Raw genomic sequence first — 24660 nt, forward strand, 5'->3', positions numbered from 1 at the left:
AAATACAAATAACCTCTCAAGGCTGAATAATTCGGGAACAACTCCTTCAAGGGAAGGAGTCCATGCAGGGATTTATCTATGTCCTTGTCTTCAGAGAAGAAAATGGTTTCTCTCTTTAGAAGTTAATATTTAATATTAAGTTGACGTAACTTTCTTATGTCCCGTTAGTAAACGTAAACTGTTTTTCTTTGTAATTAAAAAAAGACAGTGCCTGGGTGGCTCAGTTGGTTAAGCGACTGCCTTCAGCTCAGGTCATGATCCCGGAGACCCAGGATCGAGTCCCGCATCCGGCTCCCAGCTCCATGGGGGCGTCTGCTTCTCCCTCTGACCTTCTCCCCTCTCATGCTCTCTCTCACTCTCTCTCAAATAAATAAATAAAATCGTTTTTTTTTTAAAGTTAGTATTATTTAAAAAAAAATGATTAGGCACTTGACGTGCATCTCTTCAACACAAAACAACGTATGTGACATTTTGCCTTCACTTGATGAAGTTAAGGACAGACTGACGACACTCTTTCCTTTGACATTTAAACAAAAATACAAACAAAACTCAAGTACCTTTGAAGTCTAATGGGCTAGGAAAATATTAACATTTGAAGGACTGTGGATATGGGGGGATTCTGTGGAGTAAGGTTTCTCTCCTCTTTGTACATGGGACGACTTTATCCCCATGATGTTTCGGGAGGCTTAAGTGGAACTTTTTTTTTTTTTTTTTTTTTTTAAATTTTTGAGAATCTGTTTACGTGAGGGCAGAAGGTGATTTTGGGTGAAACGGAATTCAGAGATGGATGGTCCTCCTCTGGGAATGGGAGTCTGCTTGTAGATTCTGTTGATCTGTGGTCTCTACGGATGCCTGATGTGTTACAGACACACACCTCAACCAGCATTTGCAGTAAGGGACAGATGTCTTCACTGAAAACAAAATTACTGTGAATTCTGAAGGTCTCTGGAAACTAATTTTTTATAACAGTAACTTCCAGCCCTATTTGTGCATTATACTGTCACTTCCATTGAAAACAAGACCTTGCTTTTGGCAAATCAGCGGTAATGAACATGCTTTAGGACAACCTCAGGTTCACATCTGACTTGGAAATGACTGGGCAGCCTGTGATTTAATGACTTAAGTATGCTTGTCATTTCCTTTCACCGGTGCCACTTAGATTTTCATCTATGATTATAGTCCTGCGATTATTATTATTGTTTTCGGCCTTGTTTTTTTTTTAAGTGTAAGCTAAAGGAATCCTTGACACATTCACCATTAAGACAAAAATCATATCGTACGTGGAGAGAAGGCTGAATGTCATCATTACAGCAGAGGGCTTACGGACCTAGGATAGACAGAAAACCTCTCCTTCTGTAGTCTCATGGTGACAGACCATAGAAAACCTCTTTCAAATACTAAGGACAAGAAACAAGTGCTGAAAAGGTAAGGTCACAAGACAGAAAAAGAAGTTGTGGTATCTACCTCCCAACCCACACACGCACATACATATACAACTGACTTATGTTTATGCGTCTAAAAATGAAAAAATGAAATAGAGCATCTTTAGTTTTTTCCCGTTATCTGGTGAGGATGGAATGAATGAACTATTGCCAGAAGGAACAGAATCCTGACAACAGCAGGGATGATTACATCTCTTTGTTCCATTCTGGATGCAAATTTTGCCAAGTTGTGGAACATGAGGCATTTTTAATGGCAGTAAGACTACTTTAGTGATAGTACGCCTTACAGAATAAATCAGAACCAACAGAGACATTCATGAGCAACCATGTTAAAATTTCTGACAGTTTAATTACATCATACTGGAGTTCTAGGAACTGAATTGTAGTGTGTTAAGATTCAAACACAGTTCAGTGACAGGACTGGCATTCCTCTCCCTGAATTATTGCAAGGATCAAACTTGAAAGCATAAACCAAGTTCATCTTTACAGATAGTCTAAGGTTTAAGTGTCCACATGCAAATAGAGAACAGGCTTGTCTTAATCAAAAACATTTCTATGACTGTGATGAAAGTATCAATTCAAACATTTTCTGAGTAGACTTCATCCTGCGTAGTACATACATGAGTCAAGTATAATCTCGTTTCCTTTTTCCTCAAGATTTTCTAAGTAAAAAGTCCTCTGAGTTTAACTCCTCTTTTAAGATTCAAAATCAGCGTTATCCCATGTATGCATGAGCAGAGGTGAATCCACACTGAAAAATGCTTAATGGCTAGTATTTTCTGTGTCAGTGATACCGGAAAAGTTGAAACTGCTAAAAGACACCGGACACTCTTCAATACTGAGCGGATTTTTAAATGTCTAAAAAAAATAGCCAAACAAGTTAAAAAAGGGTAAGATCAGACGATTGATACTAACTTTCATCAGGAGTCCACCGTGTGCCCGGCACTGTTCTGCGTGCTGGGGATAGAGCAGTAAACGACAGAAAGCCCCATCTCCATGGAACTCACATTCTTGGGGAGCTACACAGCCTAAACGAGTAAGCTATAGAGGCATGTCACATGACGATAAACCTTCAGAACAGAGAGGAGTGAGGAACCTTCAGAACGGGGAGTCATGGAAGTGTTCACTGATGAGGTGCAGCTGGGCAAGAACTTTTAGGTCCACGAGACTGTGACCCATGTACATACAGGAGAGAACGGCAAATGCTCAGACTTTCGGAGGGAAGAGTGACTGACTTGCTCAAACACCAAGAAAGTTAGTATACACAGAACAGAGGGGCCAAGTATTGAGGAGAGGATGCTTCCTTGGTCCAGGAATTGGGACCTGGTCATGTGACCAGCTTTGGCCATGGAATTTTAGCAGATAGGAAGAGAGGTCTGTAATGTCCTCAGGTGCTTGGGCTTGTCCTCTTGCGCTTAAGCGCTACCAGGATCACAATGCCCGGGGAACCTGCTAATCCAATAGGTACGTAGAAGAGACCTGAAGCCAACCCACAAGCTGGAGTCAAGACTAGATGAGCTGCAGAACTCCAGCCAACCAAGGGAGGTGTAAATGAGAAATACGTTAACAGGAGAATTTCGTAATTATTTTGTCACACGGCAACAGATGATGATATGTTCTGTTGTAAGATGTCAAACCAGAAAGAAACTATGTTTATGTGTTTTGTGATCATATACTGATGTGTAGCTAGAACAGGCAACCCAGGAATGCATTTAATACCTGTGTCCACAAGTTCACGCCCACCCACCACCACCGCTGCCCCCCTACCCCTGCTGGGAAAAACAGCCATTTATTTAACAAGAAAATATTCAGTCCCAACTGTACACATCAGGAATTTGGCCAGCCCTTGGCCAGCTACTTCACCGATTCAATGCCTGCTTGAACAGTATATTGCTAACGGTCAAGGGATTTCATACTCAGTAACAGCACTTCAACATTAATCCTTCAATTAGATTCTACTCCAAGGTGATTGCTACAAACACGCCCCCAAAAATCCTTTCTAAGGGACGTCTGTGTGGCTCAGTGGGCATCTACCTTCAGCTCAGGTCATGATCCCGGGGTCCTGAAATCGAGTCCTACATCAGGCTCCCTGCTCAGTGGGGAGCCTGCTTCTCCCTCTGACTGCTGCTTCCCCTGCTTGTGTTCTAACAAATGAATTTTAAAAAATCTTTAATAAAAACCTTTTTGAATTATTAGCTACAGCCCCCACAGCTTCTCTCAAGTTGGTCCAAAAGAGTGACTGAAACCTTTAAAAAAATGAATGTTTCAAAATAAGACAGGATCAAGTTAAAAGAGTACCCTGATGTAGCATACCATGAGATCTGCTCACTGAAGAAAAAAGAAGTGATGACTCCCATTTCATCTCAGAAAAAAAAGAAATGGAATGGTTTGCTGTGGGCAAGCTACTCTTTAATGTCCTTTGAAACTCACCATGGTTTTAGGCTTACTTGAGGCGATGATATCCTATCTGATTCATTTCCTATTCCACGACTGAAATGATAACGGTTCTACTTGCTTAAAAAGTGACTTCAGGGGCACCTGGATGGCTCAGTCAGTTAAGCGTCCGACTCTTGATTTCGGCTCAGGTTATGATCTCAGGGTCATGAGATTGAGCCCTGTGTCAGGCTCCACTGGGTGGAGCCTGGTTGAGATTCTCTCTCCTTTTGCTCCCTGCACACGCACACGCATGTGCTCTGTATTTCTCTCTGGGGAAAAATGACTTGAGCCAGAAAGCCAAAAGACCCCCCAATCCTTATTCTTACGACTTTGTTCACACCTAAGCAAGCTACTTTCTTTATGAAATTGGCGCTATGTATTAGAAAATTATCTTCTCTTGAAAGGGGACCTGTATACAAGCAACTGTGCCCCCTTATTATTCTTTGGATTGCTAATCCAGATCACACTGTGTTTTGAATCAGTTTCCAACATGATGTATGATGACCTTAGTACTTCTTTTTCCCCTGCCCATCTCTAGTTTTTCTTTTTCTTTTTTTAAAGATTTTATTTATTTATTTGACAGACAGAGATCACAAGTAGGCAGAGAGAGAGAGAGGTGGAAGCAGGCTCCCCACTGAGCAGGGAGCCCGATGTAGGGCTCGATCCCAGGAGCCTGGGATCATGACCTGAGGTGAAAGCAGAGGCTTTAACCCACTGAGCCACCCAGGTGCCCCCTTCTCTAGTTTTTCAAAAGAAAAATAATTTATCTGGTATTTGGTATTTAATTGCTTTAAAAAATTACGCTTCAAGGCAGCTGGTCTCCATTTTACATAAAATTGCTCTGTGTAAGTTTTTAAAATATAGTCTGTTTCCACTGACGATGCCAATGTTTAGCTGGTCAGTGTTGAAGGATGGTGAAAGATACTGAAATTAGTAACCAATATTCTCGTAGTTTTATTTTCCTTGACATACAACATTCTGTTAGCTTTAGGTGTGCAACATAATGATTTGAAATATGCACATATTGCAACCAAGGACTATAATAAGTGTAGTTAACATTCACCACCAAATTTGTTGTGTATTTTTTTCTGGTGATGAGAACTTTTTTTTTTTTAATTTTTAAATTTTTTATTTTATTTTATTTTATTTTTAAAGATTTTATTTATTTATTTATTTATTTGACAGAGAGAAATCACAAGTAGATGGAGAGGCAGACAGAGAGAGACAGAGCAGAGCAGAGCAGAGCAGCTGAGCAGAGAGCCCGATGCGGGACTCGATCCCAGCACCCTGAGATCATGACCTGAGCTGAAGGCAGCAGCCTAAACCACTGAGCCACCCAGGCGCCCCCAATTTTTTATTTTTTATAAACATATATTTTTATCCCCAGGTGTACAGGTCTGTTAATCGCCCGGTTTATACACTTCACAACACTCACCAAAGCACATAACCTCCCCAATGTCCATAACCCCACCCCCCTTCTCCCAACCCCCCCTCCCCCCAGCAACCCTCAGTTTGTTTTGTGAGATTAAGAGTCACTTATGGTTTGTCTCCCTCCCAATCCCATCTTGTTTCATTGATTCTTCTCCTACCCCCTTAAGCCCCCATGTTGCATGATGATGAGAACCTTTATTAAGATTTACTCGCTTAGCCACTTTGAAATATACATTACAGTATTGTTAACTAGTCTCCATGCTGTACGTCACCTCCCCAAAATCTTACTTACAAATCAAAGTTTCTACCTTCTGATCACCTTTACCCATTTTTGTCCACCCCCTGCCTATGGCCATCAGCCATCTGGTTCTCTATGAGTTTCTTTCTTTCTTTTTTTTTTTTTTTAAGAGCTCACATAGAAGTGAGATCGCAGATTTACTGTTCCCTTAGTCAGCATCATGCCCTCAAGGCCCATCCATGCTGTCACAAATGGCAGAATTTCTCTTTTATGGCTTGATATTTCATGGAATTTTCTTCATCCTTTTCTGTCACTGGACACTAAGGTTGATGCCATGTGTTGGCTATTGTAAATAATGCTGCAGTGAACATGGGGGTGCAGGTATCTTTTTGAGATAGTGGTTATGCTCCCATCAGATTACCCACAACTGGAATAGTAGGATCATGTACTTCAACTTCTCATGTTTTGAGGAACCTCCATACTGTTTTCCATAGTGGCTGCACACCAACTTCTGTTCCTTCAATAATGCCCGAGACTTTCCTTTTCTCCACATCCTCACCAACCCCTTTTATCTCTTTGTGTTAACAGCTATTCTAACAGGCAAGAGGTGAAATCTCATTATGGTTTTGATTTGTACTTCCCTGATGATTGCGTGATGTTGAGCACTTTTTCATGTGCCTCTTCGGCATCTGTTTGAGATCAGGAAGCATGTGCCTATTGGACATAAACACTGGAAAATGTCTATTCAGCTCTTCTATTTTAAAATCAGCTTTTTTTCTCTTGAGTGATAGGAGTTCTTCATATATTGTGGATAATACTCTCATCAGATACAGGATTTGCAAACATTTTCAGTTTAACAGAGTCCTACTTGTTCATTTTTGCTTGTGTTACCTTTGCTTTTGGTGTTAAATCTAGAAAGTCATTGCTGAGATGGATGGCAAGGAGTTTACCCCTGTTGTTTTCTAGGAATTTTATGGTTTCAGGTCATACGTTCAAGTCTTTAATCTATCTTGAGTTTTGTGTATGGTAGTACACAAGACAGTGGTCTAGTTTCATGCTTTTACATATGGTTAGCCAGTTTTCCCAAGGTCATTCATTCAAGAGACTGTCCTTCTCTCACTGTATATTCTTGGCTCCTTTGTTGTAGATAAATTGATTATATATGTATGGGTTTATTTCTGGGCTTTCTACTCCATTCCATTGATGTTTGTTTGTTTTTAATGTTGATAGAGTTTGAGATCAGGAAGCATGCTGCCTCTAGCTTTGTTCTTTTTTCCTCAAGATTGCTTTGGCTATTAGGGGTCTTCTTTGGTTCCACACACATTTTTGGATTGTTCGTTCTCTGTGAAAAATGCCATTAGAATTTTGACAGGGACTGCATTAACTCTGTAGACTGCTTTGGGTAGGATGGGCATTTTAACAAAATTCTTCTAATCCATGAACACAAAATTATCTTTCCATTTTTTCTGGTATCTTTTTCAAATTCTTTTATGTCTCACAGTTTTCACCATACAGGTCTCTCACTACCTTAATTAAGTGTATTCCCAGGTATTTTATTCTTTTTGATGTAAATGAGATTGTTGTCTTAATTTCTCTTTCTGATAGTTTGTATTAGAGTACAGAAACAACAGTTTCCTGTATATTGATTTTGTATCCTGCAATTTTACTGAATTCATTTAACCATTTTTTGGTGGTGTTGATAGGGTTTTCTGTATAGAAAACGCTTCATCTTTAAATTGAGATAATTTTTCTACTTCCTTTACGATTTGGATGCCCTGTATTTCTTTTTGCTACATGATCATTCCAGTTAGGATTTCCAATACTACATTGAATCAAATTAGATTAGAGTGGACATCCTCGTCTTATTCCTGATTTTAGAGGAATAGCTTTCAGGTTTTCAAGTATTCACTGTGGAATAGCACGTTGGCTGTGGGCTTGTTCTATATGGCCTCTATGATGTTGATGTATAGTCCATGTCCACCTTTTGATAGTTTTTATCACGGATGAAAATTCAATTTTGTTGAATGCTTTTTTTTTTCTTCTACTGAGATGATTATATATGATTTTCATCCTTCACTGTGTAGATATGGTGTGTTATATTGATTTGCAGATGTTGAGTTATTCTTCCATGCCTGGAACAAGTCCCACTTGGTCAAGGTCAAGGTCATTATCCTTTTAATATACTGAATTTGTTTTGCTAATATTTGTTGAGGTTTCTGCATCTATGTTCATCATGGATGTTGACCTGTAATTTTCTCCTGTTGTGTCCTTGTCTGGTTTTGGTATCATGGTAATGCTACCCTTGGAAAAGGAGTTTGGAAGTGTCCCCTCCTTTTCAATTTTTGGAAGAGTTTGAGAAAGGTATGTATTAACTCTTCTTTAAATATTTGGTAGAATTCAGCTGGCAAGACATCTGGTGCTTGACTTTTGTTTGTTGGAAGGTCTGCAATTACTAATTCAACCTCCTTACTTAGTAATTGGTCTTTCTGAAGTTCATATTTCTTCATGATTCAATCTTGTTAGGTTGTATGTGTCTAGGAGTTTATCCATCCATTTCTTCTAGTCTGTCCAGTTGGTTGGTGTATAAGCTCCTTTATACTTACTGCAATCTGCTTTAATATCTTTTTTTTTTAATTTTCAATTCCAGTTAGTTAAAATACAGTATAATATTAGTTTCAGGTATACAATACAGTGATTCAATGCTTCTGTACATCAGAAGCATTCTGTACATCTTGTGTTTCTCACAAGAGTACTCCCTAATCCCCATCACCTATTACATCTTCTTTGATTTCTAATTTTATTTGACTTTTTCTTTTGAGTGTACCTAAAACCTCTGCCTATTTTTCTTTGTCTCATTGATCTTGCCTTTTTTGATACATCTGTATTTCCTTCCATTAACTTTGGAATCTTTCTATTTCCTTGAGCTGAGAGTTGAGACTTTCCTTGTGTCTTCATGTAGGTATTTAGTGTGATGAACCCCCTTTCTGAACTGCTTTTGCTGGCTTCTATAAGTTTTGGTATGTTGTTTCTACTTTCATTTGTCTCAGGCTTTTTTTTTTTTTTTAATTTCTCTCTTTTGGATCCATTGGTCGATCAGAAGGATGTTGTCTGATCAACTATCTGTACATTTTCCTGTTTTCTTTTAAGGGATTTCTAGTTTCAGACCATTGTGGCTGAAAAGATGCTTGATTTCAATCTTTTCAAACTTACTAAGACTTGTTTGGTGGCCTCTAACATACGATCTTTCCCTGGAGAATGTTCCAGATGTGCTTTAGGAATGTGTTCTCTGTTTTTGGGTAAAATGTTTATATATATAAATATTCCGTTAAATCTTCCCAGGCTTAAGGTGTTAGTTAAGTCCAGTGTTTCTCTATGCTGTTAATATTTGCTTTATATATTTCAGTGCTCCCATGGTGGGCACATAAATATGTACAGATGTCATACCCTCTTGTTGGAATCTGACCCATTATCATTATGTAGCACCTTTTGTTGTCTCTTACTATAGTTTTTGTTGTAAAGTCTATTGTGTCAGATATAGGGATAGCCTCCCCAGCTCTTAGTTTCATTTCCATTGAGTATCTTCTTCTATCCCTTTACTTTCAGTCTGCATGTTGTCCTTACATATGAAGTGAGTCTCTGAGAGGCTGCATATAGATGGGTGTTTCTAGAAAGTTTTTTCTGACTATAGTTAACACACAGTATCACATTAGTTTCAGGTGTACGACATAGTCCCCAAACTCCTCTACCTTAGGTGATGCTCATCCCAAGTGTGGCTACCATCTGTCGCCATATGGCACTATTACAATATCACTATGTTCCCTGCGCTGTGCTTTTTATCCTCGGGACTCCCTCATTCCATCACTGGAATGGAATTTTTTTTCCATTCCCACTTCCCTTCCCCCATTTTGCCCAGTCCCCACCCTTCTCCCCTCTGGTAACCATCAGTTTGTTCTCTGTATTTATAAATCTTTTTGTGTTTGTTCATTTATTATGTTTTTAAGATTCTACATAGGAGTGAAATCATCAGGTATTGGTCTTTCTCATTCTTTCTTATTTCAGTTGGCATATGGTGCTGTAGGTCCTGGATGGGCTTGTGTATGTGTGTTTTAACCCATTTAGTCACTCTAGGTCTTTCAATTGGAGACTATATTCTATTTTCATTTGAAGTCATTTTTCATAGGTATGCACTTATTTTCAAAATTGTTTTTTGGCTATTTTATATTTCCTTTGTTACCTTTTTCTCTTGTTCTCTTCCCCTGGGGTTTGATAACTTTTGTAGTCATATGCCTTGACTTCTTTCTTTTCTTGTTGTGTTTCTACTACAGGTGGTGATTCTGTAGTCACCATGAGGCTTATATAAAATCTATTTGCAACAGTCTACTTAAAGTTGATAACAACTAAGTTCTGAATGTATTCTAAAGCTCTACATTTTTACTCCCGTCTCAACATCTTATGTTTTGGATGTTACAACTGATATCTTTTTATCTAGTGCATCTATTAGCAAATCACTATAGTCATTTTTACTACTTTTGTCTTTCAATCTTCTGACCAAATTTGTATGTGGTTAATCCACCTGCATCACATTATTCTGAATGTAATGATATAGTTACCTTTACCACAGAGATTTGTATTTTCCTATGTTTTCCTGTTACTAACCTGTGCCCTTCCATTCAGCCTCAAGTAGCCCCTTTAGGGGTGCCTGCATGGCTCAGTTAAGCATCTGACTCTTGGTTTCAGCTCAGGTCATGATCTCAGAGTCCTGGGATCAATGAGCTCCTTGTCTTGCCAGCCTGGATGCTCAGCATGGAGTCTGCTTCAGACTCTCCCCGCCTCTGCCCAGGCCACTTGCTCACTGTTTCTAAAATAAATCCTGAAGTCCCTTTGACTTCTTGTGTGAGATGGGCCTAGTGATGCTGAACTCCTTCAGCTTGTCTGGAAAACTTTTTCTATCTTCCCTTCACTTCTGAAGGACAACTTTGCAAGACAAGAGTATTCTGGGTGGCAGGTTTTCTTCTTCCACCACTTGAATATATCATTCAACTCCATTCTGACCTACAAAGTTTGTATTGGAAAATCTGCTACTGGTCTTATGTGGACTGCTTTGAGGATTCTCTCCCTTGCCTGTATCTTTTGACAATTATAATGAGTCCTGGTGCAGGTCTCTTATAGTTCTTCTTTTTTGGAACTCTCTGGGCTTCCTGGATCTGGATGTGTTTCCTTCCTCAAGTCAAGAAAGTTTTCTCACCCCTTTGTTTTTTCTCTGCTTCTCTGAAACCCCTATAATGTGACTATTCTTTGGCTTAAGAGTATCCTAGTAAGTCTCTTAGGCCATTTTTGGTCTTTTTGCTCTCCCGGTGGATGCATTCTGCTGTCCTGTCTTCAAAGCTTCTCAAGCAGTCTATTACCGAACCCCCCTCATGTAGTTCTCAGTTCATCTGCTGTGTTCTTCCGCGTCATGATTTCTCTTGGTACTTACAGTTTCTCTTTGTTGAAGTTCTCACCTTATGTGCCCTCTTCTCCAGACCTCGACGAGCATCTTTATGACCACTGTTTTGAACTCTTTATCAGGTAAATCACTACTCTCCATTTCACTAATGTCTTTTTTGATGTTTTATTTTGTTCTTTGATTTGGAACATAGCCCATTTCATTTTCTTTGACACTTTGTTGGTTTGTATGCATTGGATAAAACAGCCACCTCTCCCAGTCTTGGTTAAAATTCTTGTAGGAGATGAATTTATCTTTCAACCCTGCCCTAGTTCTTGGTCAGCTGTCACACATCTGCGTTCATCCCTGCGGCCTTCTTGGTTCTGAGTGGTGCCCACTAGTGGAGGGCATGCCAAGACTTGTCCGTGTCCCAAAGGGGAGGATCTCAGCCAGCAGCTTATAAAGTATGCAACTATATTTTCTTCAGGGAAGACGGGGAGAGGGGAGTTTGTGTTTGTTCCCTCCTGGGTGACATCCATTTACCTTTTTTTGTTTGTTTGTTTGCTACCATCCCACTGAACCTGTGAACACAAGCCCTGCTGGCCACCAGAGCCGGAGGCTCAAGCTAAGTGTTTACTGGATGGCAGCCACGAAAATCAGCATCAGATAGGTGTACTTTCTCCTTTCCAAGAGATAGCACGTGACCTGGAGGGAGGCTGGAGAATGGGAAGATGGCACCCACCAGCCTCCACAGTCTCTGGAGAGTTTCAGGTGGTCCCTGTATATATATTAAATTAGAAGCCTACACCTCAGGCTGAAGCTTTTACAAGAAACAAACAGTCCTCTTCCAAGGAAGAGTGGGTGCATTTCAGTGTGAGCTCTGGAGGGTTAGCCATAGGGAGTCCTTGTGAGCCCCCTAAGTACTGCCTCCTCATTCCCTAGAACCTTGTGGCTCTCTTGGACTCATGCCCTTTTGAACTGAAATCTGGCTGTTCTGGGAGCTCACTCCTCAGGAAGAAGCTGGAAGTTGTTGAGCTCCTTCCCTGGGGGTTATGGCAGCACTGTGTCTCAGCCTCTCCTACCTGTTTCACTGTGGGGTGCTTTTCACCCTCCCCCCACCGCCCCATCTGCCTGGCAGGTGTAGGCGTCACTGAGCTACTTTCCGAGGGACTTGTTCTGTATGTAGCTATAGACTTGGTGTGTCTGTGGGAGGAGGCAATTTCAGGCCTCTGTTCTCTTGCCATCTTTAACCAGCACCTCCCCGGTAAACTTAAGTGTGTGTGTATGGTTGCGTGTGTACACAGGGATGTGTTGTGCTTGCTTAGTAAAACATTCCTTCCACAAGCACGGCACTGAACATTTCTGGCAGACAGAGGCCTCAAATGCCAGGGAGAGGGAGTTGCTACGCACTACAAAACAGAATAGGTTCGGAGATCTAATACAGGATGAAATGCCCCAAAAAGACAGAGTGAAAAGAAAGGAAGGTATATTATGGGCTAAAGGAAACACTGGCCACAGGGCTGGAGGGGCCCGGCACAGGTCAGCACACTGTGTGTGGCTGGACACCGGCTCTGCCGAGGAGACGGAGGGACTGTGTTCGCAGGGGGTACAAATCTGGGCTGAACGGGAAGGTGGACTTGGGCTCGTTGCTGGCAGAAGCTGCAAGTATTTTTGCTGTTTTTATGACAACAGGCTGACCCTGATGCTTGGTGGTCATTGATTGGGCTTGGCTGAAGAAGGGAGAGAAAGGACTGATTTTCAGGGTGATGAATACATTTAGTACCTCGTTTATGTGGTCATACGTATGCCTATGCCTAAACTCATGCTTCGAGAGAGTTTAAAAAAATATTAAAAGAAGGTGGGTAAAGGAAAAAAGGGTGGTAAAGGACTATCTTTGTGTAGGTTGGCAAATTAGAAGACATTCCGGAGGCTGACCGGAATCTCAGATTGCGTCACATTTTTATCCAAAAGACACTCAGGAGAGAGGCCTGGCAGTCTTGGCTTAGGGTTATCAACCTCCCAGAAGCCAAGACCAGGAAAGAGCACCTGGAGAGAGGGAATGGGCTGACCAGAGAATCTTGAGGCTAACTGGGTGTAAAAATATTTAACTTTAATACAAGAGTGAGGAACACCCTACAGAGCAAGTTGCTCTGACCTCTTCTAAAATGTCAGTGTTGTGAAAAATGTGGAGAGGCTGGGGAAGTGTTCTATCTCACAGGAGACTAAAAAGAAATGATAACTAAATGCAAAATATGACCCTTCACTGGATCCTGAATGAGAAAAAAAAAAAAAAAGAAAGCTGTAAAGAATACCACTGGCAGAATTGGGGGTATTTCAACCTAAATTATGTCTAGCAGTGTTGTATCGATGTTAACTTCCTGAGGGCGATCATTCCTTTGTGGTTATGTAAGACAGTATCTTTCACCTCGGAAGATACATGTTGAAGTATTTCGGGTGGAAGCATCATTATGGATGGAATGTAATCATTAAATGGGTCAGTTAAATATACAAATCAACAAACTCAAATAAAGCAAATGTGGCAGACTGTCCAATTAACTCCAATTCTGCCGTAGTTTGAAATTATTCTAAAGCAGCAGCCAGCCAGGGAACCTTGGAACGTTTTTAAGAAAAAGTGAGTGGGACGAAGGGAAGGGGTCACCAGAGGTAGGGAACTGCTAGTAAAGATCCTGTACACGTAGCTCATGAAAGCCAAATTTGGCGAGTTTGTCTTTTCCAACAGAACTAAGTTTCATGACACTGTCCCAGTTTAAAAAAAAAAAATCTATAGCAACACACACGGTACGCAGAGCTGTACGGTGGTAAGTACTTCATTTTAAGGGGTGCCTGGGTGGCATGCCCGACTCTGCCCACTGCCTGAGGTTCTTTTTTTTTTTTAAGATTTTATTTATTTATTTGACAGAGAGAGAGATCACGAGTAGACGGAGAGGCAGTCAGAGAGAGAGAGAGGAGAGGAGGAAGCAGGCTCCCTGCTGAGCAGAGAACCCGATGCGGGACTCAATCCCAGGACCCTGAGATCATGACCCGAGCCAAAGGCAGCGGCTTAACCCACTGAGCCACCCAGGCACCCTGCCTGAAGTTCTTGAATTTCACCCTTCAGCCCCCCACCCACCTTCCTCAGTATCTTTCTCCATTCCTCACAGCCTCTCTACCATCTGATGAGCCCGATACCATCTGATGAGCCCGACCAGCTCCTGGTTTCGGCTCAGGTCATGATCTCCTGGGTTGTGGGATCAAGCTCCACACTCAACGGTGAGTCTCTCTCTGCCCCTCCCCCCACGTGTCTTTGGGGCTCCTGGGTGGCTCAGTGGGTTAAAACCTCTGCCTTTGGTTGGGTCATAGTCCCAGGACTGTGGGATCGAGCCCCGCATCGGGCTCTCTGCTCAGCAGGGAGCCTGCCTCCCTGCCCCCCGCCGCCTACCTGTGATCTCTAATAAATAAATAAAATCTTTAAAAAAAATAAAATAAATTAAGTCTTTAAAAAAAAAAGGAGGAGGAAAAATGAGGGGGAGAGACCAAGTATCTGTGGCCTTCACAAACCCCCCCCAGTGTCTAAGTCTAGCATGGTGGGAAAAGCCAGTAAGCAGATGGCTGGTGACATTCTATCATCATTTATGCCTCATGCACTCCAGCTTTCCAAGAACCTGGTCCTAGGCCGAGAATATTGTGGAAGAGCAACACTAGACTGTTTCCTCGACAAACTCATCTTTCACTTAAGTCCTTACTGTGACTTAGTAATGTTCCAAATGTCTCTTCACTGTCCTCATGCCTCACTTGTTTTCAACGTTACATGGTCTTTCGCTTCACTGAAAAGACAAATTCTCCAACGTCCCTTCTCTTGGCTGAAGAATGCTTTCTCAGAAGTGGCTAATGCATTGTCATGATCCAACAGGCTGTCACTTTTTTTCATCCCCATTGAGCTCTTTTCTGCAATTGACCTGTTGCCCACACCTGCGTTCTACCTGCTCTCCCCTCCTATGCTACCCCATCGTGCAAAGGAAACTCTTCCTCAAGACACTGGCCCCAAGCACCTTTGTTCTGCGTTTCTCCTCTCATACCCTTCAGCTACCATGTGTACAGGAGCACACTGTCACCGCCCCAAGCCTGTCCCTTTCACACCAGTTATAGACCTGCACTTTTGTTTCCTTCTGCACACAACTTAGACCTGCCAGTTTCTCAAACATAGTATGTACCCAGTCAAAAGGATCACGATCTTCTTCCACACCTGTCATTTCCAGGCAGGCCCGTAGCCCTAGATACTATGTTTGCAAATAGTAGTCTCCCAGTCTTTTCCCATTCATTCCTGACCTCTAGCAAGCCTACACTCTGAACTCCCAGAACTTGGCCTTTGTGTGTGCCTTTTACAGGTGGAAAGATGGGTTACTTTGGGCCAGAAACGGCTGCTAGGACACCTCCCTGGAGATGTTACCTATGAGATTTTCAGAGTTGGTTCCCAACTCTGACCAAAATGAGTCCAACACCTTTGCTCAACATTCCTGTCACTGTAATGCGACTCCCAACCTTCCTCAGTGGCATTACCCTTCTTCTGTGCCATTACTTCCCTCCCTCTGCCCCGGCCCTTCTGCTCGGAGCCGATTTTTCTACTGACATGGACTGTTGGCTCTTTTCTGCCACTGGCCCAAGGTCTTCATCTGTACATCTTTTAAAGGATGCTGGGTTCCTACTTCATCCTTCAAAACTGTTCACAAACATCCATTCATCCTAAAGCCTTTTCTGTTCTCCAAAATGCATGAAATCTGACTACTACCCTGCCTTGTGAGTAACTGAATGGCCGGCCCTTTGAGGGGGCTTGGACTATGGTGACTCATCTTTGGACCCCAAAGACACGTATGACAGTAGCTTGCAAGAGAGCTGAGATTAGGTGATTTAGTTGATGATGTGAACCTCTGAGCAAACAGTTCGCCACTTGCAGACCTTAAGAGAAAACCAAATCCAAGAGTAGCTAAGAGAACGCTTACCCATGGATTCTGATGTCTGACTGCCGACCACCCGGAGCAGCATAGGCTGACTGCTGTCTGATCTCTGAAGAGAGGTCGAAGGAGAAGACACCGTTGTACCATTCACCTTGGCCTCTGCCTGGGGCTAAGGTACCCAAAAGAAAACACAATTAGTTGTCAGGATAAACACTCAAGTAACTGTACAAATTTAGAACCTTTTCTATAGAAACCTCCCAAATTTTGCCGTTGATACGCTCCATGGGTACTGTCTTTGTACCTAAACTGTGCCCCCTTACACGTTTACAAGGAAATTACAGCCACCCTGGATTAAGAGAGATAAAATCATTGGACCAAGTAACTGAATGATTTAGAAGGTCACGTGAGAGTGGCAGAACCATGTGAGACCACAACAGTGCAGGACAGAATTCATACTTTTGTTAAGTATGAAGTAACCGGATGGAGAGGACGTTATCTCCAACTTGAGCATTCACAGAAGGTCAGGACCTCGGGCAGGTAGGGCCTACTATAATGCACTTTTGCTAGGTTTTCCCTGGAGGCCAAACATGTTATGTTTTAGGAAGGAGAAAAAAAAAATCGAAAGGTCTACCAGGAAATAAGACGACCAACTTTTCACTTGTAGGAAACCAGGGGAAACCTTGCAGTATTTTTTTCCCAAGATGAATTTTAAATGGCTCAAAAAAATTTGTAGGAAACAATCTTAAACCAATATAAAAAGATGCACTAGCTTTCCTCCTCTTCTTACATCCCTGGAGAGCCAGCACTCTGCTTAGCATATCCTAAGTCGACAAGGGACTCTGAGTTCTATGCTTTAGTTTCATGTACAAGAGGAGAAAAGCATCTTGGTCAATATCCCAGCTTAGAGAGAGATGTGGGCCTCACTTGCTCCAGCAGCTGCCTGAGTCTGTGTAACTGTGACTCCAGCTGTTTGTTGTGATCCTCCAGGATTTGCATCCTGGCTTCCAGGCGGCCTTTGTGTTGACGCAGGAGCTTGGCCTCGGCAATGAGCTCAGCATCCCGGGGACTTTGGGGAGAAGTGGGCATCATTTCAGGAGGGGACGGCAGTGGGGACAGGCCTTTGTGTTCATGCTGCTGCTTGAGACGATCATATTCTGCCTGCAGATTCCTGTTAGCATCACAAAATGTGGAGAAGAAAGAAAAAAAAAAAAACCAGAAGGTTGGAAATCATCATCCGATTTCATTAAAAAAAAAAATGGCAGAGCGATACATCTGACCACCACCACCACACACAACAGCAAGCAAAGAGAGGTACTTAATGAATGGTTTTTATGAGGACGATCTTCGCAATGCTTAAGAAATGAAAAGAAAATTGGAAGAGTCTGCCTGGTGCGCGAGAGGAGATGCTTTCCAACCTCTTAGCTTACGAGAGCCACGTTCAGATGCGCAAGCCGCAGTGGGTTCAGTCATTTTACAACCATTTCCCTACAATGTCACATGATTACAAATCTTTATACCTCTGTCAACACGGGTTTGCTTAAAAAAAAAAAAAAAATCACACATTCGCAACAGCAACGTGGAACAGCCTAGTAGCGTAACCGTGAACCCACCACACTGTTGTAATAAACTGAACATTTTTGAAGAAATAAAGCTACAACTTTCCTGTGTACTTTCCTCAATACCCCAGCAGTCCCTCCTCCCCACTGCCCCCCGAGGAGATAACATCACCCTGAGTCCAATGTCTAGCATTACCTTGAATGTACGCACCAAGATTAGGCAGAACTTAGTCAAGATATTTAGCTGTCTGTCTTACCGACAAAGTGGCCATTTCCTGTGACTAAACCCGTTATTCGGCATGTTCTTAAACCTTAAGAACATTATGTTTGAGAAGATACATACCGTTCTAAGAGTTGCTTTTTGCCTTCAACACCGTTTTGGAGATTCATCCCGGCTGATACATAATAGTTCCTAATTGTACTTGTTATAAGGTATGATTCTGCTGCTTGACCAGGTTAACAACATTCTCGAGTCAGTGGATATTTAAGCTGCCACCCATCACTATTACAAACAGATACAATTAACTTCCTTCTGTTTAAGAGATTCTCTACAGAACATAGCTGGATGTGGAGTTGCTGGGGTTCAAGCAATCTCTGTGTTCACAGCACCCTGTAGTACACAAACTGTGACTTTCAATGTATTCCTTCAGGTTTTCTGCCTTTTATGTTATAAGAAAATCTTCCTTACACCTTCATTTTAAAGTTTAATTCCCCCAGAATCTTCTGTGCCTGGTATAAAGATACAATCTAATTTTTCTCCATCCCATACATACATTACGACACCAGCCTCCTTGACTGTAAAGTCCATCTCTGCAATACATCAGGCATCCCTAAGTACACCGGCGCGCTTCGAGCTCTCTGATGGGTTTATTTTTATGTCCCCATGCAGACTGCTCACTACAACCGGAAATAAATTGGTGTCTGGGAGCCCCTCCTACTCTGTCCTGCCTTAAAAGTGTCTTGGCTCTTCTTGTCAAAATTTGGGGCTTGAGTTACAGTGGGGGTATATAGGTTCAACAGGGAAGAAGTGACTTCATGTTACGGAGTCTTCACATCCAAGAATGTGCTGAGCCTCGGAACTCCAATCTTATCCTATATCCATTAATAATGTTCTGTAATTCACAGGGTTTTCCTCCTCTAGCTCTTCATGCTGAATGCTGAAACTGTATATGTTTTTTAATAAGGACGTTTAAGGGTACAGTTTTCCTTACTGCTTTAGAATTGCTAAGACAGTCATTCCAACAGAGGACACTTCCAGTTTCAGTAAATACCACAATAAGAGGACAGATACCCCCTGCTCACAGATGATACTTTGTCAGCTGAGAGAACTGCCTATTCCCAAATGGGGGAGGTCTGGATCTCTGAGAAAAGGCATGAGATGCAAGCAGAGTCTTCGCACTGTCTGGCTTGCAAAAGATCATCTCATGACCAGGTTTCTAGTTACGGAAATATTTTCAGAAGTTGCATACTTGAAAGATCCACAGGGGTGGTATGGCTTCCAAAATGCCGGATGTTCACACAGAAGATGACATAAAATCCCATCTATTCTTGTTTTCTTTTTAAAGCTCTATCAAGGTTTCTGGAACTGATGAAAGTCATACAGGAAATCAATACCTGATTTTTCTCATGTACAGGAATATAATCTCTGATCTGTTTTGACTGAAATCCTATCCATCGTCCATTAATCTGCAAGGAGGGCTGTACGGACACACTTTGTCTCACGGCAAGTCGCTTTGACAAAGGAGTCATCAGACAGTTTATTGAAACAAGCTTACCCTGAGCCAGATGCTGCACATCAGTCCTCTAGGTGGGAACCAATGTAGCTGCTGACATCACTTAAATCCAATTCCTAACTACTTAACTGACAATCATCTAAATATTTCCGTGAACTTGAAGAACATCCAATGTTTACAAGGTTTCATTTGATGGGGGTTAACTTCTTACCCCCTTGCAGTTGTTCACTAGAAGAATTACACCTTCACTGAAAAGTCCCACTAACACCACCTTTTAACGGAGAATCCTAGTCAAGATTCTTCTCCCTACGAGACTGTTCATCCACAGTGTTCGTTCTGAAAACACTATTTTTAGATGTGGCCCACAGGACAGTACAGCAAACGATTACTGTCTTCCCACCTACTTTTCACAAAATACAGACAGGACACTACCTTTTCTGGACAGGTCTTTCTTCGTATCTTGATCCTCTGGGTCTAGTTGTCCAAACAGCTCTTTTTAGGAGTTCTTTCTAAGTGTCTTTTTTCAGAAAACACAGCTTAGTATATATAACACATTATATTTCTGTTTATGTTTTCCAGTGCAAACCAGAAAAGGCTCATTTGAATCTGCCAGGGCTTCCCAAAGCTGGGCTGTAAAGAATACCAATTGCTCTACGGAGACCCTTTCTTGCCTTCCCAGATGTTGGAAACTGCTCTCAGGAGACCATTTCCTTAAAGACTCATATCCTTCTTCAGTTCTGGAAGATTCTTAGCTATTGTGCCTTCAAATACTGCTTCTATGCCATTTCTTTCCCGTTCTTCCGAAACTCCTCCTAGGACAGATTCTGGAGCCGTCTGGTAAATTCTCCATTTCTCTGCATTGTTTTTCATATTCTTTAATTCCCTTATCTTCTCTCATGCCAGAGTGTCTAGAATTGTCTGGTCTATTGACTTCAGTAATGTCAATGACCATAGTTTGCGTTTCCAAAGATGTTTTTACAGATCCATTTGGTTCTTTGTTATTGTATTTTTTACATACCTGTTTACATCGGCTCTACACCCAGTACAGGGGCTCAAACTTGCAACCCTGAGATAGAGAGTCCGGCTCTACTGACTGAGCCACCCAGGCACCCTGGTTCTTTGTTATTTTAGTAAATGTGATTTCCTCAATTTATTTCCTCTCCTTCCCCACTCACCTCTCTCCGTTGAGTAGTTTCGTGGCTGTTCACCCCCAGGGCCTCTGGTCTACAGCTAGATCTTACACTGCTAGTCTGTGGCTCTTAGACTGAGGGGTATGAATGCACTTACTGCTCTACTGCACCACCAGGCAGCAGGGTTCGGGTCCTGCTCTCCTCCGCAACTGCACGCCTCGCCTCCTCCCCAGGCTCTCCCCGTGAGAGCATCATGCTGCTTCCACGGCTGTGGAGAGAGGCTGTTGTCTCCCCGCAGTGGCCCACATTGTTCATTCTCCATTTCAAGTCCAAGTCTGTCTGGGTGTATGTCTCTCCGGGTAAGTTTTTTGTGGAGCCTCATTTTCAAAGGTGGGGGCCTCAGTCCAGGCATTTAAAGACAATTTTAATAATGAAAGTCCACTAACTTCGCCCTACATGCTGCTCACCATGCCCTGGTTTTCTTTTGTTCCACATGTTATCTACCATAGACATTATCTAAGATGCCTTAGAACCAGGGCTCAGGTTATCTTAATCAGAAGCCTACCAGGACATGCTGACTGGATGGAGGCACGCAGACAAAATGAGCCAAACAAGTGGGGCACCCGGCTGGCTCTGCCAGTAGAGCACGCAACTCTTGATTTCGGGGTTGTGAGTTTGAGCCTCGTGGTGGGTGTAGAGATTACTTGAAAAAGCAAATCTTTAAAAGAAATAAATGAGCCAAACAAGTGCCTTTCTCTTAAACTAATAGGGGACACACACAAATCTTCTATTAAGCTCAACAACAAACTTGATTTTGTGGGACTAAGTTTCCCTCCTGAAGTTCTGAGGCAGGACAGGTTGTCCTGCCAAAGGTTCAAAACTGGCCAGAAAACAAGGAAAATACCAAGTTCTTGGAGTTCATATTCTCTTTTAAAGGTGTTTATTTGAAAGACATAGTGAAGTGTCGAGGTAACTTTTCCTAATAAATGTGGTCACGGTCACAGAGTTGTTTAGGGCATATTTTTGTTAGGGATTTGGAATTAAAGTTGTTCTCTTAGATCTCAAAGGCATTGGCATAGGTGTTTTTAAAATGTGTCATGATACTAGATTTTTTTGGACACAGTATTTATAAAGCATGGAGCAGAGATCATTTCCATAAAAGACCCATGGCATACTTACCCTGTTCCAAGGTGAGTTGTTTTGTAAACGTTAACTACAAATACACAGTTACTCACTTCAACAGTTGGCTCTCAACTTATATTGTTACCTATAATTTTGCTTTTCTTGTAGTTATACATGTACGTATCACCCCTATTAATTCTCTAATTGTTAAGAGTGTATTTATGCTGTCATTTTGATATAGTGGAATATATGTCAGCGATCAGACAACGACTCCACAGAGAATCTATTTACGTTCTTGATTATCTTGTAAAGTACATTTCTCTGGTAGCCCTCTAAAGAACACTAATTCAAATTCACTGCACATGGCTTTTGCCACCACAATTTCTTCCAGCAGCCAGTCATCCTAAGAAGAACTCTCCCATTATTAATTTCTTACTCTCTACAGAGCTTTAAAAAAAATCCCTTCATACTACACCTAAATAACTGTATCTGAAGAATGTTTTTGGCATCAAATGTACAAACATGGTCATCCAGACACCAATTTACCTACAAAAATTTCCTAACCACAACATTTCATCCCAAAACAGCAGAATACACTTTTTTTTTTCAACTGCACATGGAACATTCTCCAAGACAGATCACATGTTAGACCATAAAACAAGTCTCAGTAAGTTTAAGAAGACTGAAATTACATCAAGCCTCTTTTCTGACCAGGAGGGTATGAACTAGAAATCCAGTGCAAGAAAAAAATACTAGAAAAAGACAAACATGTGGAGAGTAAACCATGAATGGGTCAACAAAAAAACACACAGACAAATGAAAATGGGAACACAAGGGTTCAAAATATTTGGAATGCAGCAAAGGAAGTTCACAGGGATACAAGCCTATGTCAAGAAAAAAGCAGTCTCAAATAATCTAACCTAGGCCAACCTATACTAACCTATGACTAGAGGAACTAGAAAAGGGAAAACCAACAAAGCCTGAAGTTCACAGAAGGAAGGAAATAATAAAGATCAGAGAGGACATAAATGAAATAGAAACTGAAACTACGAGCTGGTTCTTTGGAAGGATCGACAAAACTGATAAATCTTTAGCCAGACTTGTCAAGAGAAGAGTACTTAAATAAGAAAGGGAAGGGGGGAAATACAAAGAATTACATGCCAATAAATTGGACAACCTGGGTAAATTGCTAGAAACGTAATTTCCCAAAAGTGAGCTACGAAGAAACAAAGTTGGAACACACTGTTCAGCAGTAATGAAACTGAATCAGTAATTTAAAAAACTCCCAACAAACAAAAGGCTAGGACCAGATGGCTTCACAGGTGTTTTATACCGAGCTTTTAAGGAAGAGTTATTACCTATTGTACCTGAACAGTTCCCAAGAAGGAAAATTACAGGCCAATATCCCTGATGAACACAAATGAAAAAAATCCTTCACAAAATATCAGACAACCAAATTCAGTAATACATTACAATGATCAATCAACATGACATGCCACTTTAAGAAAATCAAGGACAGAAGCCATACAATCATTTCAATACAGGAAGCAAAAGCATTTGAGAAACTTTAACATCCATTCATGATAAAAACTCTGAACAAAGTGGCTTAGAACACAGCTCAAGATAATAAAGGTGATATATGACAAATGCACAGCTAACATCATGCCCAATGTGAAAACCTTCAGAGCTTTTCCTCTAAGATTAGTGACAAGGATGTCCACTCTCACCACTTTTATTCCACATAGTACGGGAAGTCCTAGCCACAGCAATCTGACAAGAAACATAAGGCATCCAAACTGGTAAGGAAGAAGTTAAAATCGTCACTATTTGCAGATGACATGATACTATACAGACTATTAGAATAAATGAATTTAGTGAAGTTCCAGGACCCAAAATAAGTAGAAATCTGTTGTGTTTCAGTACACTAATAATGAAGCAGCAGAAAGACAAAGTAAGAAAATAATCCCATTTTTACAACTGCATCAAAAAGAATACCTAGGAATAAAATGTAAATACCTAGGAATAGCATTTAACCAAGGAGGTGAAAGGCTTGCACTCTGAAAACTCCAAGACTTTGATGAAGGACAGATGACACAAACAAATGGAAAGATACTCAGCGTTCACGGGTTAGAAAAATATTATTAAAATGTCCATACTACACAAAGCAATCTACAAGATCCAGTACAATCTCTATCAAAATACCAAAAGTATTTTTCAGAGAACTAGAACCCCTAACCCAGTCTGTATGGGAACCACATTAAGACCCCGGACTAGCCAAAGCAATCTTGAAAACGAAGAACAAAGCTGGAGGTATCAGGATCCCAGATTCTTGGATTCTCCTGGACACTGACCTTAACATTTTTTTGCATATTGCTATGTCTTCTCAGGAAAGGGAACCAAAAGTGAAAATAAACTACTGGAACTACATCAAAGTGAAAGCTTCTACACAGCAAAGGAAATCAACAAAACAAACAGGCAAACTACTAAATGAAAAAAGGCATTTGCAAATGATGTATCAGATAAGGGGTTGATATACAGAATATATAAACAACTTCTACAACTCAACACCAAAAAAAAAAAAAAACAAATAAAACAATTAAAACATGGGCAAAAAACCTGAATGTATTTTTTTTCAAAAGAACACATACAGATGGCCAATGGACACATGAAAAAAAATGTTTAACGTCACTAATCAGTGGAAAGATGCAAATCATAACCCCAGTGAGCTAGCACTTCACACTTATCAGAATGGCCAGTACTAGAAAACCAAAAAACAAGTGTTGGTGATGAGATGGAGAAAAAGGAAACCTGGTAGACTGTTGGCGGGAATGTAAATTGGTGTGGCCACTGTGGAAAACATTATAGAGCTTCCTCAAAAAATTAAAGATAGCATTACCATATGACTCGGAAATTCCACTTCTAGATATTCATCTGAAGACTAACATGCACTCCCATGTTCATCGCAGCATTATTCACAATAGCTAAAACAATTTAAATGTCCATTGAAATAAAAATGGAAGAGGATTAAAAAACAAATTTCTGCCATTTGTGACAACATGGATGAGAGTATTAGGCTAAGTGAAGTCAGTCAGAGAAAGGCTCATTAGCGTATCATTTTCCTTACAGATGGAACCTAAAAACCAAAAGGAACAAACAAACTGAACAGACTCATAAATACAGAGAACTGGTGGCTGC

General features: G+C 41.2%; 1 protein-coding gene across 12 annotated transcripts in view; it reads right to left on the reverse strand.

The window, feature by feature from the left end:
- The window catches only part of DMD (dystrophin), a 2094983-nt gene that overhangs the window by 16415 nt on the left and 2053908 nt on the right, over positions 1 to 24660 (reverse strand). For all 12 annotated transcript variants that reach the window (XM_032330377.1, XM_032330378.1, XM_032330375.1 and 9 more), the window contains 2 exons: positions 16849 to 17092; positions 15970 to 16093 (listed from right to left, as the gene is read on the reverse strand). In XM_032330377.1, coding sequence (XP_032186268.1) covers positions 15970 to 16093; positions 16849 to 17092 — 368 coding nt within the window. The remainder of the gene's footprint in view (positions 1 to 15969; positions 16094 to 16848; positions 17093 to 24660) is intronic.

This window comes from Mustela erminea, chromosome X, assembly GCF_009829155.1.
Source record: "Mustela erminea isolate mMusErm1 chromosome X, mMusErm1.Pri, whole genome shotgun sequence".
Lineage (NCBI taxonomy): Eukaryota > Metazoa > Chordata > Mammalia > Carnivora > Mustelidae > Mustela > Mustela erminea.